This window comes from Fulmarus glacialis, unplaced genomic scaffold (genome assembly GCF_000690835.1).
Source record: "Fulmarus glacialis isolate BGI_N327 unplaced genomic scaffold, ASM69083v1 scaffold7834, whole genome shotgun sequence".
Taxonomy (NCBI): Eukaryota; Metazoa; Chordata; class Aves; order Procellariiformes; family Procellariidae; genus Fulmarus; species Fulmarus glacialis.
This window is the reverse complement of record NW_009209951.1, coordinates 140,436-156,974: the sequence shown is the minus strand read 5'-3', so window position 1 is coordinate 156,974 and position 16,539 is coordinate 140,436. Positions and strand designations below refer to the sequence as shown.

The 16,539-nt window shown below is 41.7% G+C and overlaps 1 protein-coding gene across 1 annotated transcript in view; it reads left to right on the top strand.

Moving 5' to 3' along the window:
* Positions 1-16,539, top strand: part of TBXAS1 (thromboxane A synthase 1 (platelet)) — a 230,740-nt gene that overhangs the window by 79,524 nt on the left and 134,677 nt on the right. Inside the window, exon 3 of the mRNA XM_009577010.1 lies at positions 557-609. Within this exon, the coding sequence (XP_009575305.1) occupies positions 557-609 (53 nt within the window). The remainder of the gene's footprint in view (positions 1-556; positions 610-16,539) is intronic.

The following is a 16,539-nucleotide window of genomic DNA, read 5'->3' as shown; positions in this document are numbered from 1 at the left end:
AAATTCTAAAAGATTGTTAAAATAAATCTGCTTACTGTTCTGCAGAGTGTCCCAGGTGACTGCCTCGTGCTAAACTCCAACTTTGCAGGTTTGGAGGGTTTTTTTCATAATATAACTAAAACCAAAACAAGACAACCTTTCCATATTCCCTGTATTTCTCTTGTGTGTAGTAAGTCATATACTTATTCTGTTATTAATTTCTCTGTCAGTTTTTCCATCCACACACATATCAGAAAAGAATTATAAGTCAGGACCCCAATCATGAAATTAGTTTAAAAAAAAAAAAATCATGAAATGGTAACATATTTCGGAGTGTAAAATCCTGATGAAAAGATGTTTCATGGCTTTCCAGGGTTTTTTGGGGATTTTTTTTTTTTCAGTCATCATTTCTAGATTCTACTGTCACAGATGGACAAAGAGGGAAAGGTGAGGTTATGAGTTAATACATGGTTCTCCTAGTTGAGATTCAAAGCTTTGGTGTGAGTGTTAGCAACACTGTATAATAGTTTCTGGTAAGTACTGTTCTAAAATACTTTGTTATTTTTCTTTTATCCAGGGCTTTTGGGAAAACCACACAAAACTCATAACGGAGTACGGACCTGTTTGTGGGTAAGCTTAGCAGTGCCATCGGCTTTCTTCTTTTCTGGCTCTTGCTGTTTGGGTTTGTTGGGCGGGAGAGGAGAAAATACCAAGATAAGACATTCATCAGAATGCGGAGTGTGGTGTTTCAGTCTCGGGGACAGAGGTGGAGGTTGTTTGATTACGTGCAGAAAGTAACCTTGGCTTATTTTAGTTCAGCATTTGGCGTTGGACTTCATTCTTCTCTTTCTAATTTTAATTATGCACATAAAATTTAGTCTTTTTCAGAACTGTACAAAGCTACCAGCCTTCAATATTCTCTTTTCATCTGCATATTCTTTATACTTATGGTGAACAGTGGAAATAAACGTCTTAAAAAAACCTCACCTGATTTATGAAATAGTATGAATTTGGTTCAGCTGTTGCTATCTGTATTTATGCAAAATTCCTAAACTTAAAATACAAGTACAGGTTAGAAATGAGACATTCCCCTCTCTATAGCTCAGCTGTGCTATCTTAGCAGTTTATGAGGAGTAAAGAGGGTTTAAGCAGTATATCCCTTCATACAAGCCCTTCCACATTTCTGTGAATATCATTTCTGTTCCAAGAACTACTTTCCAGTTGTCATCATTTTAAGTGGAAATGCACTGATTTCATGGTGGCTTCTATTGTTGTGGTCAGTTGGTGTTTCTAGCATAACTATTATTTCAATATATAGGTATCAAGCAATATCCGCAAAGTACAGACAAATGTAAAATTTTTTTTCCTGTGTTCTGCAAGGGGTTTAAGATGCTTGTAAGAGAGCATATATGAATGTGTGCGCGCGCGTGCATATTTGATTATAAATGATATAAATGTGCTTTGTATGATCTCCCAGCAAAAAAGGTCTATCAGAAGGAAGTCAGACTCAGGCATACGAAGCATTTGATGCTCCAGTTACAGCCGCCTTGTGGCATTTATGCTCAGCCCTAAGGACAAAGTGCTGCAAGAAGTGATGGAAATAATGAATTCCAAGGGTTAGGTACTTGTTTAAGAGGAAATAATACAGTGTCTTGGCTGGCTAGGAATGGAGAAAGATATTCATTAACACTGTGGCAATTTGTATGTTGTGTAACAAATGGAAAATGACTGAGGCTTATTATCTCCGTGACCTTTGCTGTGATGCCCTTAAATGACAATAATGTAAGAACACTGGCATTCATTCCTCAGTGTATTTCCCTCCTTATTAATATCATGCCTATTTTTTTTCTAAGCTGAATTCGAGACAAGTTGCTATTTAGTCATGTGTCTGCTCACTCGGTCAAGCAGAGGCTATGTCATCGGAGAAAGAGATGTATAATTACAGTGTGTGAGTGGATAGACAGAAAGTTTCATTTTTCCAATCTACCCACAGCTGTTAGGGAGTGAAACCTCTGTGAGACTTGCATGAGCTGCAAAGCTGGATGATGGAGGTAGTGGTCAGCCAGGACAGTTCTGCCTCCTTGGGATCCCCTAGGTAGGAGGAGTGAGCAGCAGACTGAGCATAACTCATACATAGCCATTTATTATGTGCATGAAAAACTTAATTTGTGAGCAACCTAGGAGCCTGGCAGAGAATAAATGCTGCTTTTTGATATCTCTCAGGAAAACGAAGCTGAGCTCAATTGTTGCTGTGCTTGAGGTAAGCTTTATTTGTAGTTGAAGAAGGATGTTTTAAAACCTGGCTTGCGAGCTGCTGTTCAACAGGTGTGGTGTGTGTCTGGGGATATTTATCAGAGTCCTGCCAATTAAAGAAATTCCTTCTCCTTCCCTATATGTCTTCTGTGTGATTCGTTCTGTGGTTCTTTGAAATAGGCAGTAAACAGTAGGTGTGTTTATGTGTATGGTCCCAGCAAAGTATTGGATCTGGCAGCTGGAAGATGTGGCATTTTGCTTTTTCCAGATTGAAAACTGCTTTCCAATAAGCATAAAGAGCAATGATCTTTATTTCTACAGTGGTGAAGTGAGTTGAATACAAATCTTTGGAACTGAAGCCTTTTTTTCTTTCTAAGGTCACTTGAATAGTCTGAATGATACCATCACAACTGTTTTCTTTTGTGTGTGAATTGGTTTCCTTGACAACAGGATGTCAAATCAACTTTTCAGCTTTAATCAAGTCAAAACAATATATCCCTTCCATTCCAAAAGGCCTCAAGTCGTAGAGAATTATTTCAAGTAAGGCTTTTGTAGGTCACAAAAGCATTTTTTTTCTTCGTTCCTGTGTGTGGATCCAAAGAAGAGGTGATGATATTACTCTTTTATAGAGAGAGACAATGCAAATAGTCTTCAGTTGTGAGTGTGTGCTGTGAAAACTGCCTGTTTTCATACAGAGATGGCCTAAGATGGAGGCCAAGGCAGAAACAAACAGCTCTGGTTTGATGCAAAAGCAGAGTTGGAGCATTTCTGTTCAACGGGGGAATCCAAGCCACTGATGTGACTTTTGAAGAGATCCTGCAACAGAGTGGTAGTTTTTGCTTCAGCTATAGTTTGATGTTTCTTCTATAAAAATACCTCCTCTAAAATATGTGTGCTGGTTCTTCATACCAAAAATAAAAAGTGAAAAATACCCTATTTGGAAAGCAATGTATTGATAGATGTTAAGATTAGTGTTGAATCTTAAATGTTAATCCTTTTTATGGTAAGAGTTTTGCAGGAAAGTAGTCTTGATTTCTGTGGAAATTAATGATTTATATGTCACTTATTTTTTGGATTAACTTTGATGTTTTGACACTTTATTTTCACGCGTACCGTATCGAATTGTTCCATTTCAATTTTAGGTTATGGCTACTGATTGGAAATAGGCAGTAAGAGTAGACAGAGAAACAAAGAGCTTCTGGGTTGAAGAAGAGAAATAAAGGGGGAGAGTGTACTTTATGGACTATACTTTATGGAATCAGAAAAGCAACTGCTACAACATGAGCAGAGCTGTAGAGGCTGTGAGTTAATTTTACTTTATGTACACACTTCGTATGCATTTGACCGCTCTACTGCGATTGCATCATTATGACTTTATAGCACTGTAAGCATGTATGGCTGATTTGGAGTTGGAGAATAGTGCCAAAATAAGTAATATATTCTTGGCCCAGCAACACACCACCAGTGAAGGAACAGAAAATACGGTATAGCCCCAAGCGGGCAGGTGATTGCCTCTGGGTTGAATGAACCTATTCTGCCTTCGGCTGTAGCAATGCATTTGGACGTGGGGAAGAGTGTAAGGGTTCATAACATAGACCTCAGTGCGTATAATCAAAGAGTAAGAACAGAAGATTAAAATTCATTTCTTCACGTCCTTTTACATCTGAAACAGCTTGAAGCAGGTCAAACCCTGTTCTTACTCTTCCTTCACTTGATCTCTCAAATTCAACCTGCTGTGAGAAGTCTGACCAACTATGTAGTAGAATAAGTGCTAAGGAGGACAAGAACAAAGTAAGGTAGAGACAAAGAGATGGGTCTAGGAGTAGCAAGAGGATGGAGTTTGGATTAAACCACCTATAGAAAGCAGAAGACAATTGGGGCATTTGAGCCCAGGGTTGTCAGGCTGTGAACTGGCGAAGAGAGTCAATGAGCTCAAAATCTGCATTTTCTGTTGGGGGGAGGAACTAATGAGAATGTTTCTGACAACATCCAGTTGTAAACCATTCTCAGTCCCTAATAAAACCACCAGCAGCAAACTGCATCTACCCAAATTGAGCCTCTACTGGGCTCCAGCATAAGCATCCCAGGATCAGCACACTATTGCAGAAAGCACGTCAAGGTGCAGCCACAGAAATGGGTGCATGCATGCACTGCTGAAGCATCTTGTGAAAACACGGATGTGAATGGAGCTCCATTTCCGTATAAGAAGTATTTTGTTTTGCAGTGGGTTATTTCAGCACGTTTTTAAGTAATACACAGAAAGCAACTTAAAATAGGACGGGTGATTTTTCTTAAGGTGTCTATGGAATTACTCAATATCTGATCTGTGAGTGGTGTTTTTTTTTTTTTTTTTCCTTAAAGACTTCCTAATATTCCTTAAATGATTTCCTAATAAGTCATTATTGGAACCAAGATCAAGCCTGGTCACTTAAATGGTTGGGTAGTTTAAAGGATTAGGCTAGATCATGGAGCCAGTCACTAACTTGAAATGTGTCCAGGGGTGAGTTGTGATTGTAAGCTACGCTGGCAGCTGACAGCTTTTCAGAAGTCTATGCAGCCAGAGTTGGTTCTGTCTTAACGCTTGACTTCTCCTCTCCCAAAAATATGTCACTGCAGATGGCACTAGTTAGCATTTCTGCAGATGAGTCCATAATCAAACAGTTGTGGGCAAGAAATGGGCTTTTCTCGCTGGTGCTCATGGCCTCTGCATCAGGGCTGAGGCACGCTGGTTAGTCATAGAATCATAGAATAGTTTGGGTTGGAAGGGACCTTTAAAGGTCACCTGGTTTAACCCCCCTGCTGTGGGCAGGGACATCTTCAACTAGATCAGGTTGCTCAGAGTCCCGTCCAACCTGACCTTGAATGTTTCCAGGGATGGGGCATCTACCACAACCTGTGGCATCTACCAGGGCAACCTATTCCAGTGTTTCACTACCTGCATTGTAAAAAATTTCCTCACAGCTAGTCTAAATCTACCCTCTTTTAGTTTAAAACCATTCCGCCTTGTCCTGTCGCAGCAGGCCCTGCTAAAACGTTTGTCCCCATCTTTCTTATAAGCCCCCTTTAAGTACTGAAAGGCTGCAATAAGGTCTCCCCAAAGCCTTCTCTTCTCCAGGCTGAACAACCCCAACTCAGCCTTTCTTCATAGGAGGGGCATTCCATCCCCCTTATAATTTTCGTGGCCCTCCTCTGGACCTGCTCTAACAGGTCCATGTCTTTCCAGTGCTGAGGGCTCCAGAGCTGGACGCAGTACTGCAGGTGGGGTCTTACCGGAGCAGAGTAGAGGGGCAGAATCACCTCCCTCGACCTGCTGGCCACACTTCTTTTGATGCAGCCCAGGATACGGTTGGCCTTCTGGGCTGGAGTGCACATTGCTGGCTTTTCATCCACCAGTACCCCTGAGTCCTTCTCGGCAGGGCGGCTCTCAGTCCCTTCATCCCCTAGCCTGTACTGATACCGGGGGTTGCCCCGACCCAGGTGCAGGACCTTGCACTTGGCCCTGTTGAACCTCATGAGGTTCACCTCCCTGCCCAGTTCTCTCTGGATGGCACCCCATCCCTCAGGCGTGTCAACTGCACCACTCAGCTTGGTGTCATCTGCAAACTTTCTGAGGGTGCACTCGATCCCACTGTCTATGTCACTGATGAAAATATTAAACAGTACCGGTCCCAGTACAGACCCCTGCGGGACACGACTTGCCACCGATCTCCATCTGGACATTGAGCCATTAACCACTACCCTCTGGATGCCACCATCCAACCAATTCCTCACCCACCGGACAGTCCACCCATCAAATCCGTACCTCTCCAGTTTAGAGAGAAGGATGTTGTGGGGGACTGTGTCAAAGGCCTGACAGAGGTCCAGATAGACGACATCGGTAGCTCTTCCCATGTCCACTGATGTAGTCACTCCATCATAGAAGGCCACTAGGTTGGTCAGGCAGGACTTGCCCGTGGTGAAGCCATGCTGGCTGTCTCGAATCACCTCCCTGTCCTCCATGTGCCTTAGCATAGCTTCCAGGAGGATCTGTTCCATGATCTTCCCAGGCACAGAGGTGAGACTGACTGGCCTGTAGTTCCCCGGGTCTTCCTTTTTTCCCTTTTTGAAAATGGGGGTTATGTTTCCCCTTTTCAAGCCAGCGGGAACTTCACCAGACTGCCGCAACTTCTCAAATATGATGGATAGTGGCTTAGCAACTTCATCCACCACTTCCTTCAGGACCTGCGGATGGATCTCATTGGGTCCCATGGACTTGTGCACCCTCAGGTTCCTTAGATGGTCTTGAACCTGATCTTCTCCTACAGTGGGCAGCTCTTCATTCTCCCAGTCCCTGCCTTTGCCTTCTGCGGCTTGGGCGGTAAGGCTCGAGCACTTGCCAGTGAAGACTGAGGCAGAAAAGTCATTGTGGAGTCACGGTGGAGGTTTTAGGCTTCCTCTTTTGCGGACAGAAGAGGGACACGTGTTTCTGGGATTTGGGCATCTGGAACTTTTCTCAAAGCCTTATCCTTCCTTCTGCCTTCGTCAAGCACCTCAGGGTGAACCTACAGTGGATAGGGGCAGAATCTCCTCCTGCAGAGAACAGCTGATGTCTTCAACATGCAGTTAATTTACCTGAAGAAACAGTGTCTTTATTGCCATTTTAATTTCAGAAACTTTTTTTGTTTTGAACCTCTCTGTTTGTAGCCTTACTCTGCTTTATGAGAAAAGAGTAATCCCAGGACAGATATTCTCATCTTTGTCTCTGAAGGCTCGTGTAAAGAAATAACTTAGTTTTATAAAACAATCTTATCCTGTTTGATTTCCTCTTTTACACCGGGGTTCTAATGGACTTACTACCTTTCCTGTGGTCCTTCCTTTATTTTGATATTTGATAAACAATTTACTTTTCATATTTCAGCTAGAGAAAATCACGCCTGGGCAAGGATAGGGGAGAGGGAAGAAAAACAGGCTTCCTATTTGTGATCTATAGCTCTTCATAATCTCTGTTTCACATTTAACCTGATAAAGATTTTTGGTATCCTTACTTGCCTGGAATTTTGTTTTCTTAAAGAGCGATATACTTTTATGGCCAGAGTCTCCAGTCTTTCATATTCTTTCAAGATTTTTTTTTTCCTCACGGTTTTTCCTCATTTATGTGTTGTGATAAAGTCCTTTGACTCTATAGGACTGTTGATCAACCCCAGAATTGCTATTGTGAATTAGAGTTATCTCTTTTGCCTTTAAATACCTGCAAACTGTGGATACAGTACACCAGAACCCCTAAACATGTGCGTAACTGAGCACATGAGTAATCCCATTAAAGTCAATGGTGTTACTCAACATGCTTCAAGTTAGGCAGAAGTTTATCTACCTTGCTGAATCAGAGCCATAAAAGAAACAATTGCATTTGTGCCTGAAAAATATTTTAACTGCTGTTGCTACACATAAACACCTAGGTTTATTGTAGCTGAAAGAAGTTAATGGGGAGAAAAATATTTCTTCCCCCTCCCTACCCTCTCTTTTGACAGCACTTTGCATGTAGGCAATTTTATTGCTCCTCTGTGTAATGTGCTAGCCATCCACTCTGAAAGAGAAAAGACTCTCAAAAACTGACTGAACAATAGGAGAATCTTAATATTCTTAAGTTAAACTTTCGGAGCCCTTCTTTCTGTTTTTTTAATTAACACTTTCAGAATTTGTTGATAGTAACCTATTATTTTTTTAAAAGTTGTCTTTTAAAAAAGAATCCAAACCCAACAATATTCCTGGCTAAAATGTAATGTCACAGTACAATGCTACACCTCCATCTGACTCCGCAAACTTAACCATAATTAGGTATTGGGTCTAGTTAGTTCCAATGGTTAAATCAAGCTACTGGAACAAGTCCTGTGAATTACTTATCAGTATGTCATTACCAGTTTCTCCTCTTCTCTCTAGAGCTAATTGGTCTTAAAGACATAGCCTTTTATGGGACTGATGCCTAAAGATTTACCCAAAAGGTGGCATACCACACTGTTTTGAGAATTGGAGTCTAGTGTTATTGTTACATTTGTAATCATTTTTGTGGGCTGCCTGATCATTACGGAGTATTTTACGTTCTGCGTACAGAGACCTGTGGGATGCAGTTTATAGGCAGAATTTATGGTAAATTAGTTGACTAGTTTAATTCTGGCATGTTTCAAATGTACTTAGGTCTCTGGAACATTGCAAAATAATGCTTAGTATACTAGTAATGTTGAAGGTATTCATTAATGAGCTCTTCTTAGCCATGGACAAATCTTATGTGTGGACTATGACCTCCCATGAGAACCATGCAACTTGAGCTTGTCTACTCTGTGATGGCTGTTGATTTGTTACTGTAGCCTCTTGCTGTCCCGATCAGGTCGAGGGACACTTGTGTTCTAGGTAGTCACAGACAGAGACTCAAAGGCCCACCGAAATGTCACAGTCCCAGCCCTCAGCGCAGGCAAAACCATTGGATGGAAATGTTTGATGCAAGTGCTAAACTCTTCTGTGTGCAAAGCTCTCCGTCTCTTCTCTGAGACTCCAGACGTTGCCCTGGGATGGCTGAGCTGCAGGCATGTGCTCACTGCTGCGCTTTTTCCAAGTTTCTTTCCTCTGTCCATGACTGCTCCATGACTCTACTGCAGCTGTTCAAGCCAACGTAAGTCAAAGACCTGATGTAATCTTTCCCACCTCTGGAAAGAGAGTGTGAAATCCAACTAAATGAGACAGACGGAATTTTATATGCTCTTGGCAAGGCAGCAAAGGACAGTGCCTGTCACCTGCACCATGTTCCTGATGCTCGTTTCTGTACTCACGGCGTGTGCAAACTGCTGTGGTCGTAGCTTCAGCAAATTAGCTTTTGCGTAGAGGGAAATCCCCTGGTTGGTACGGCTCTACTGAGATGGCGTTGGCCGGAGGCAGAAAGGCTCTGTGAGATTGGCCAGAACTGTGTCAGCTCCTAAGATTGACAAGGGGAGCAGAGAGCAAGCCCCTTCTACCGTATCTTAGCATTTAAGGAACCTGATTAAATCTTGGTCTGCTTCTGCATGTGCAGGTAGCAGCTTTGGCTAGGAGGACGTTTCACCTCCCTTTGCTCCCGGGGAGGTGTTTCTTTGTTCCCCTCTTTCCTGACATGTTGGTAGTGCAGCACTTAGCTGTTAACGCATAGTCCTTGTGAGCTCCAGGTTAAGATTATTTGAAAACTGAAGTTTCTTTTGAAAACATGCTGCCTGAGGAGTGTTTTACACCTAATATACAGCACCAGTGATCTTTGATCTGTACTGCCTGCTTCTTAGCTAATTAATGCTTAAAATCATTGTTTTAAAAGGCTTGGGATGGGACTGCTAAACAGATTGCCTCTTCTTAACATGTAACACCGTCATGATCAGCACCTGCATACAAGACTGTATGCAATCCTAATTCAAGACAGGGGGAGGAAATGTTCTGAGTGAACCCCACAGTTATAAAAACTAGTTTCCTAGACTTAATTTCATCTTGATCTATCTTCTTCACCATCTACCAGAGCCTGCATTTGTTAATTTTTTTAACAGGGTGTAAAGCCCACCTTGTAATTTTTCCCCTTTCCACCATTTGGGAAGAAGCAGGCTGAGGGCTTTTAAAAGACTGAAAAACCTGAGGCATTATTTCAGTATACCAGTCCTACCAGAAAGTATGGCAAAACAGCAGTATTGTAGATTTTGCTGTGCATATTAAATGCTTTCATTAGAATTTCCTACAGCACCCAGAAGTATTGATGCAAACCCGAATCGGATACATACAATATGCAATGTTCAGTAGCTATTAATGATCTCTGGCTTCACCCGCTATGTATCTGATTATGAACTGGTGTTCCCAGTGCCATGCAGATAATTTTTAAATGAAGTTCCTGAATCATTTTCCCCCACTTTACACAGAGGGAGGAGAATGCATCATCCCTCCCAATGTGTGTGTGTGTCCCCTTCCCTTTCTTGGCAGCCTTTGAAGCAGATCAACTTTAAACTAATGATGCAAGTCAGGAGCAACTCCTGCCCTCCTTGATCACCCAACACTTCACAGGAGAGTCAGGTGACTCCCTACTTACCCTTCGTTGTGGCAGCCCAAAGAAATGCAAAAGCAGCTTGTGACTGCTTTCTCGTGTGCCATGAGAACCGTCAATCAAAAGGGATTTCCCTTCCCACACATGTCCCCAATGGGGGCTGGAGAAGAAGGATGCAGAGAAGAAACTGCAAATCAGCAGCCCGTTGCATGTCCCCGTTCTCTGCAAGGCCCAGCACAGGCTGGAGCATCCATGGCTCTGTCCCCTCCTCATGCCCACCTGCTAGGAGCTCCAGGATGCAGATGCTGGTTAGACCCTCTCTGCCCATGCTGGGGAGTCCTTAGACAAGACCTTGTGGGGCCTCTACCTCTTAGGACACCAAAGTATTGCACAGAAGTGGATTGGGGATATCTCTTATTTAGTTTCTTAGAAGTAGTCATATTTTCCCCTTTGAGGATGACCACACTGTGCCAGGTATCTACGGAGGCGCTTCCTATCAGTTACTGCCTGTTGGCCTTCGATGGTGCCACCACTTCGTTGGCTCTGGGGTTTGTTCTGTTTTTTCTTTTTACATTGACCTTGTCTTGTGGGCTTTGTATTCATGCTTCTTGCTGTAATTTCCCCCCCCTAAATATTTGCTCTGGCTTTGTTTTCTTTCTCTTCTCTCCATCCTCTTCACCCCTATGCTGTCTTTCCTCCATGCTCTAATTTTTATTCCTCCCTGTTTTTCTTATCCATGTGGAGCTGAAAACAGTAACATGACCTGACAATTTTTACGTCATTCCAAGGTTTTTATGTACTTCCATAAATCTCTTCATTACTTTTTAATTGTTTTGTCATATATAGGTTTTAGTTTTTCCTCTACCTTATTAGTCTGGGGATCAATTTTAGTCTACTATGTTTTATTAGTAGTAAGGGGAACAAAATATCTCCTTTTTTCTTTGTTGGTTTGGCACCATCTTCAAATTACCCTTTTTCTCTGTTCGATTACCTCTCTTCTTCCCCTGGAGAGCCTGCTTTATGTCAGACCTTCTGCTGGTAGCGAACTGGGTATGATTTCATCAGGCAATAGGCAAAAGTATACCCTACTGCAGAGGAAGAAGTTGTTTTCAGCTGTATTCTGGTTGGTTTTTTTTTTTTCTAGCTTGGGGAGCATGGAATGAGCTGAGCCACCATTACCCTGGGGATTGTGAATCTTTCTGTCCTTCCATTAAATTTGGTGGCTAAACCTGAAGCCTTGTCTTTTAGTCATACTGATAAAATTGTACTGATATAATTAAACAGCTACAGTAATGTCAAAAAACCTCCCATGCACAGACACAGCAGTTCTGGAATGACACAAACTACATCAGGGAAAAACTGACCATCTCCCCCAGCAATTATTGTATCTATAGGGGTGTGCTCCCATAGGAGTTTTTTCTAGTCTAACTTTGTTAAGATTCAAATCACGTCTTGTCCCAGAATGTCCTCTCTCTCCCACGTAAACAAGCCTGAAAATAGTGGTCTGGACCTTCAAGCTATTGTTTACTTCAGTGTAGCTCCATTAAAGGCATAGAGCTGTGACTATTTGACGATCTTGACCCAACGTTTTTAGGTCTCCCTCATGTTATATAACTTCGATTCTTGGATGATGGTGCCTATTGAATAAAATTAGGTTTTGTACAGCAAATTTTAAGGCGTACCCAGATGTCTTAAAGTAGTTTACAGAAAAAGGAGTGAGTTGGGAGCAATGTTCTGACTCTGTAAGGGCTAGCAGTAGACATTTTATCACTCAGTAATAATCCAAGCTTTTCTGTCAATGTTGGAATCTATTTTATTGAAAAAGGATCTTGGCAAGGACACTGGGAATTGCTGCAGAGTCTTTCAAAGTGACATTATGAGAGGATCGTGGTTCTTTGGGACCTTTTATCGCATGGAACATCTTATGAAATACTCTGTGTGAAGGGCCAAAGTACAATGTTATCAAAGCAGCCTAACAATTTTATATGTCCACTGGCTGTCCATTTGGCCCAGTAGGAAATAAGTTATGCATGGGGCAGGAGAAAGAGAAAGTCGGTCTACAAGTGCAGCACAGAGGCAAATGTTAAAATAGGTCAGATGGTAACTTAATGTCACATGGAAAGGCATTAGCCATTAAATATTAAATTATTTTCTATTAAAATAATTTAAATTCTGATTTTTGAGGCAGAGAAGTGTATTGCAAAACAGGAAGATTGATACTTGAAGTACCTAAACTTATTCTTACTACAGACCCAATTTTTCTCCTGCGTCAGTGTCATTTTATTTGCTTTTGCCCAATAACTAACGCAATTGGATTTTCATCAATAGTGAAGAACAGAATCAAGTTTGTGAAACCACCGTAATTTTCCTCATGTTCATTTCCTTAGCAAAATATTTAAACAAATACACAGTTTGTAAGCCTTCAAGTAGATCCTGATACCCCTTTGATACACCACTGTGTTTATACATACTCACAGGACTGCTCTGGGCATTGCGTTCAGCGCATTTCCCCATCCCATGCCTCTTTTGAGCTTGTGTTTTGAACACTGGATTTCTGCAGGCAGCGGTTTCGATGTTTGGCTCCGGCTGGCACCCCCAAAATCCACAGGCTGTCCCCGCGGAGGAGTGGAAACAGCGGGTTGTGCTGGGGTCAGAGGACAAGCGGGTGTTGCTGGCAGCGCTAAAACTGCCATGCAGGCAGCGTTGCATATTTAACTGTAAGGTCTCTGCTGGTTTAAAAAGGCTCCAGGTGAGGAGAGCATGATTGATAATTACAAATATTAAAAGTGGTGCCTTCTCTTGCTTTCCTACCTTTTCCCCCTTCCTTCTTTGCCTACAGGACACAAAGCATCTGAATCCCCCAGACGATTGCTCATGCATTTACATTTTCATTTGCTTGGTTTATAGCAAGATTGTTCCAGCTTTTGGGAGGGGCAGCTATCAAAGATGTACAGGCACTGCCATTGTGTTTTATTGTTCCAGTCCATTTTTCCCTGTGAATGCAGGTGGGAGTTTTTCAGTGGGTTGGTTTTGTGTTTTTGCTTTCTCTTTCTTCTAAGCATTTATAACCCTTTTATTGTCAGTCTTCAGTCATTTTTGATAGATCAATATATTTACTTCAGTGATGGTTCGTCCCACAGTTGTGCTTGTATTTTTTGTTTTGCTTTGTTTATAGGGGTTATGAATAGATTCAGTGGGTTGTATCTCTGCTATACCTCTGTCGTTGCGTGAGAATCAAGTTGCTTGATCTTGCCCCCATACCTGTGTAATTAGAAGGAATATGAAGTGTTTACATTGGTCTGCTTTCAAATCTACTTGTTTTCCCTTTTTTCTAGGTAGACTTTGAGCAATTAAAAATGCAATTTTTGGTTCAGAAATGTTCTCCTCAGAAATCCTAGGTACGACTGCTGGTGTTTCATGTCCGCTCAACCGTTTGGAGGGAAGGGCTCTAGGAAACCGCTCCAGAGATCCAGAAGGTCGGGGAGTAACATAGCAAAGCGGTGCTGAACGATAACATTTACTCAGATGACTCAGAAATGAGGCAGGTCCACAGGAGTCCTGAGGTCTTTAGCCGAGCAGCTGTGACTGATCCAAAGAGGAGAAATTCTCGAGTCTACGTCTCACTCGTGTCCCCGGGCAGCCAGATGTGGGCCTGGGACAGCTGTTTAATGCAGATGTGAAGAGAGCTCAAACGTGTGCAATGCGCACGTGGGAATCGGGTGCCAGCGTCGGTGTGATACACTGCGCCCTGGCTGGCCGTCGGAAGAAGGAGGTGGGTGAACAGGATGGTGAAAGTGTACATCCGTGGAAGAGGAGAGGGCTAAATGTGCTCTTCCATCCTCAGGGATTTGGGTTGTTTCAGGATATGGTGACATATATGCCAGTTGTTATACAATTGCCCTCTTCTCCCCCCGCAAAAAAGGGAGCAGCAAAAGAAGCGTGTTTGTAACAACTGATAATATGTACAATGTGGTGAGTGGAAAATAGGTCAACTAGGCAGTGCTCTTACTAATATTACTGTTTGAAACATGATCTTATGACTGCGCATGAAATATTGGGAAAAATCCCTGAACGTGCATGGATTTCAGCGAGGTTTAATAATTTAAACCCGGTGAGCACATTAGCTGTTTGTAGGATGTTATCCCCATAGTTGCCTTGCCAGAGCTGTGTATGTCCTGTTTTTCAGTACGTCCATTTTTAGGCTGAAATAATTTGCCATGGCAAAGTTGTGACTCAACTACTTCTCAGCAGCATGTTGTCCTTTTGTAACAGCAGATTTTCCTGGAAGTCATTACTTTGGAGTGCCATTGTCAGCTGCACACATCACTCCTGCTCCTCTTGTCCTTTGGGGCACAGATTTGCCCGTTGTTGTTAGGGACGATGTTACCGCTGATACACAAGCTATCAGGTTTTTCCATTCTTTTCTTTCTTTTCTATCTCTGTTGAATTGCAGTTTCCTTTGTCTTCTGCGTGGTGCACTGAAAGAGGTTAGGAAATTTATCATGGTTATTTTTAATGGGTTTTTAAAGTCCGGCATGACACAGATTGAATTGATTCAGGAAAATTTCCTGGAGCTGCAGCGTTTTTTACTATTAAAAATATTTTTATCATTGCAATTTTTCTGTAAGAAAATACATCTATTTTTTCCTTCTAGTCCTATAACAAAGCCCTGCTTTCTAATGTTTCCACATGGTCAGATATTAGCCATTTCCCTAGATAATTTAGTTTGGTCATGTGTACGGCTAGCATTTTTATTGTAAAGAATTCTGCTAGTGGTTTCATGATAAATGCATAAAGCGTTGGGAAATGACTTTTATTGGGCGTAGTGTGCACTTAATAATGCATTAACAAAATTAAATGATTTTGTGTGTATGCGTGTAGATCTTACGAATGTATAGAAAAAGTACACACTACCATAGGTATGCAAGGATTTAAAAAAAATGAATCTTTCCTGCGTGCATTTTGTATGCTGTAGCATAAAAAAGTACATTCCCAGGAGCTCAGTAGGTGGTTACTATCCTTTTTTTCTTTGTTTCAACATATTTTTTTAAGGCAGATCGGGAAAGAAAAGCAAGTCCCAGTGACTGTCCCCCTCGTGGCCAGTCTGGCAAACCTTTACTTGCCTGAGCAAGGCTGCCCAGTGTTGGCTGGGATCTGTGTCTTTATTGCATGCAAACCAGGTGAATGGGTAGCCCATTGCTTCCCAGTTACGAAACCCTGCTTTCATTTGCTTAAACTTCAGATATCTTCAGGCTGGTAGCAATGACCAAGTCAAAGTGTCTTGTTTCTTATTCAACAAAACGGTGTATGCATGTGTGGTTACACAAAACTCAATTTGGCTTACTCATTTCATCATGTTATGTTTATGATGCAAAAAATCAGTATATTGAGTCCTATCTATTATTGAGGAATTAAAATATTCTAACATTCAGACAGTATTATTTCAGAAATGCATGCATCTGCATTAACAGAGCAAAGGAGTAAAAAGGGATGGTGTGCAATATATTGTAACTCTCTCATTGATTTAAGATCAAAATGCCAGTAAGAAGGAGTAGACTGAGAGAAAATTATGTATATGTTTATTTCAAACACATGCAAAAATAAAATATTGTATCATCCACCACTGCTGATCGTATTTACAGGAGGCAGATGAGCTGTCTTGCCTACGAAGAAATCAAAGATAAAGTGCAGAATTAAAACAAACAGAAACAGCCCACTGATTTCGAATGCCTCTGTTCTGAATGCCTCTTTTTAAGATATGTATGAGGACGTGACTTTTCAGCAGATCGAGATACTCAGTGTTTTCTGAAAGCCTTTTCTTTCCTTCAGGGCTAAAATGGCTAACCAAAACTGGAGATGTGAAAAACTCTAGTCACACTTGAGTCCAGGCCACGATAAGTAACGTATATATGAGATGAAGGTTGCAGAAATGCAGACTTATGGATGGCTTTTCTTTGTACCCTGATGTCAGGTCTCAGGGAGGAAAAAAAATACAAACCTCAATTTTATCATGGTCAGAAACGCTTTATGAGAGGCAGTCAGATCACATGGGTTTTGTTTTAGTCATCTTGAAGTGTATTTGCTTATATGAAGTTTAGTGATGGTTGTGTAACTAGCAACTTTATTACACTTGTGGTTTTATTATAGTCAACCTGTTTTATAGCTTGCTGTATCTTGCAATGTCGAAGTATCACAAATTATATTTAAATCCTTTGACCTCCTTCCTGTTTCATTTTCTCCGTATGGTCGCACATACGCTCTCCTCTTTTTGTCTCCTGTCCCCAAAT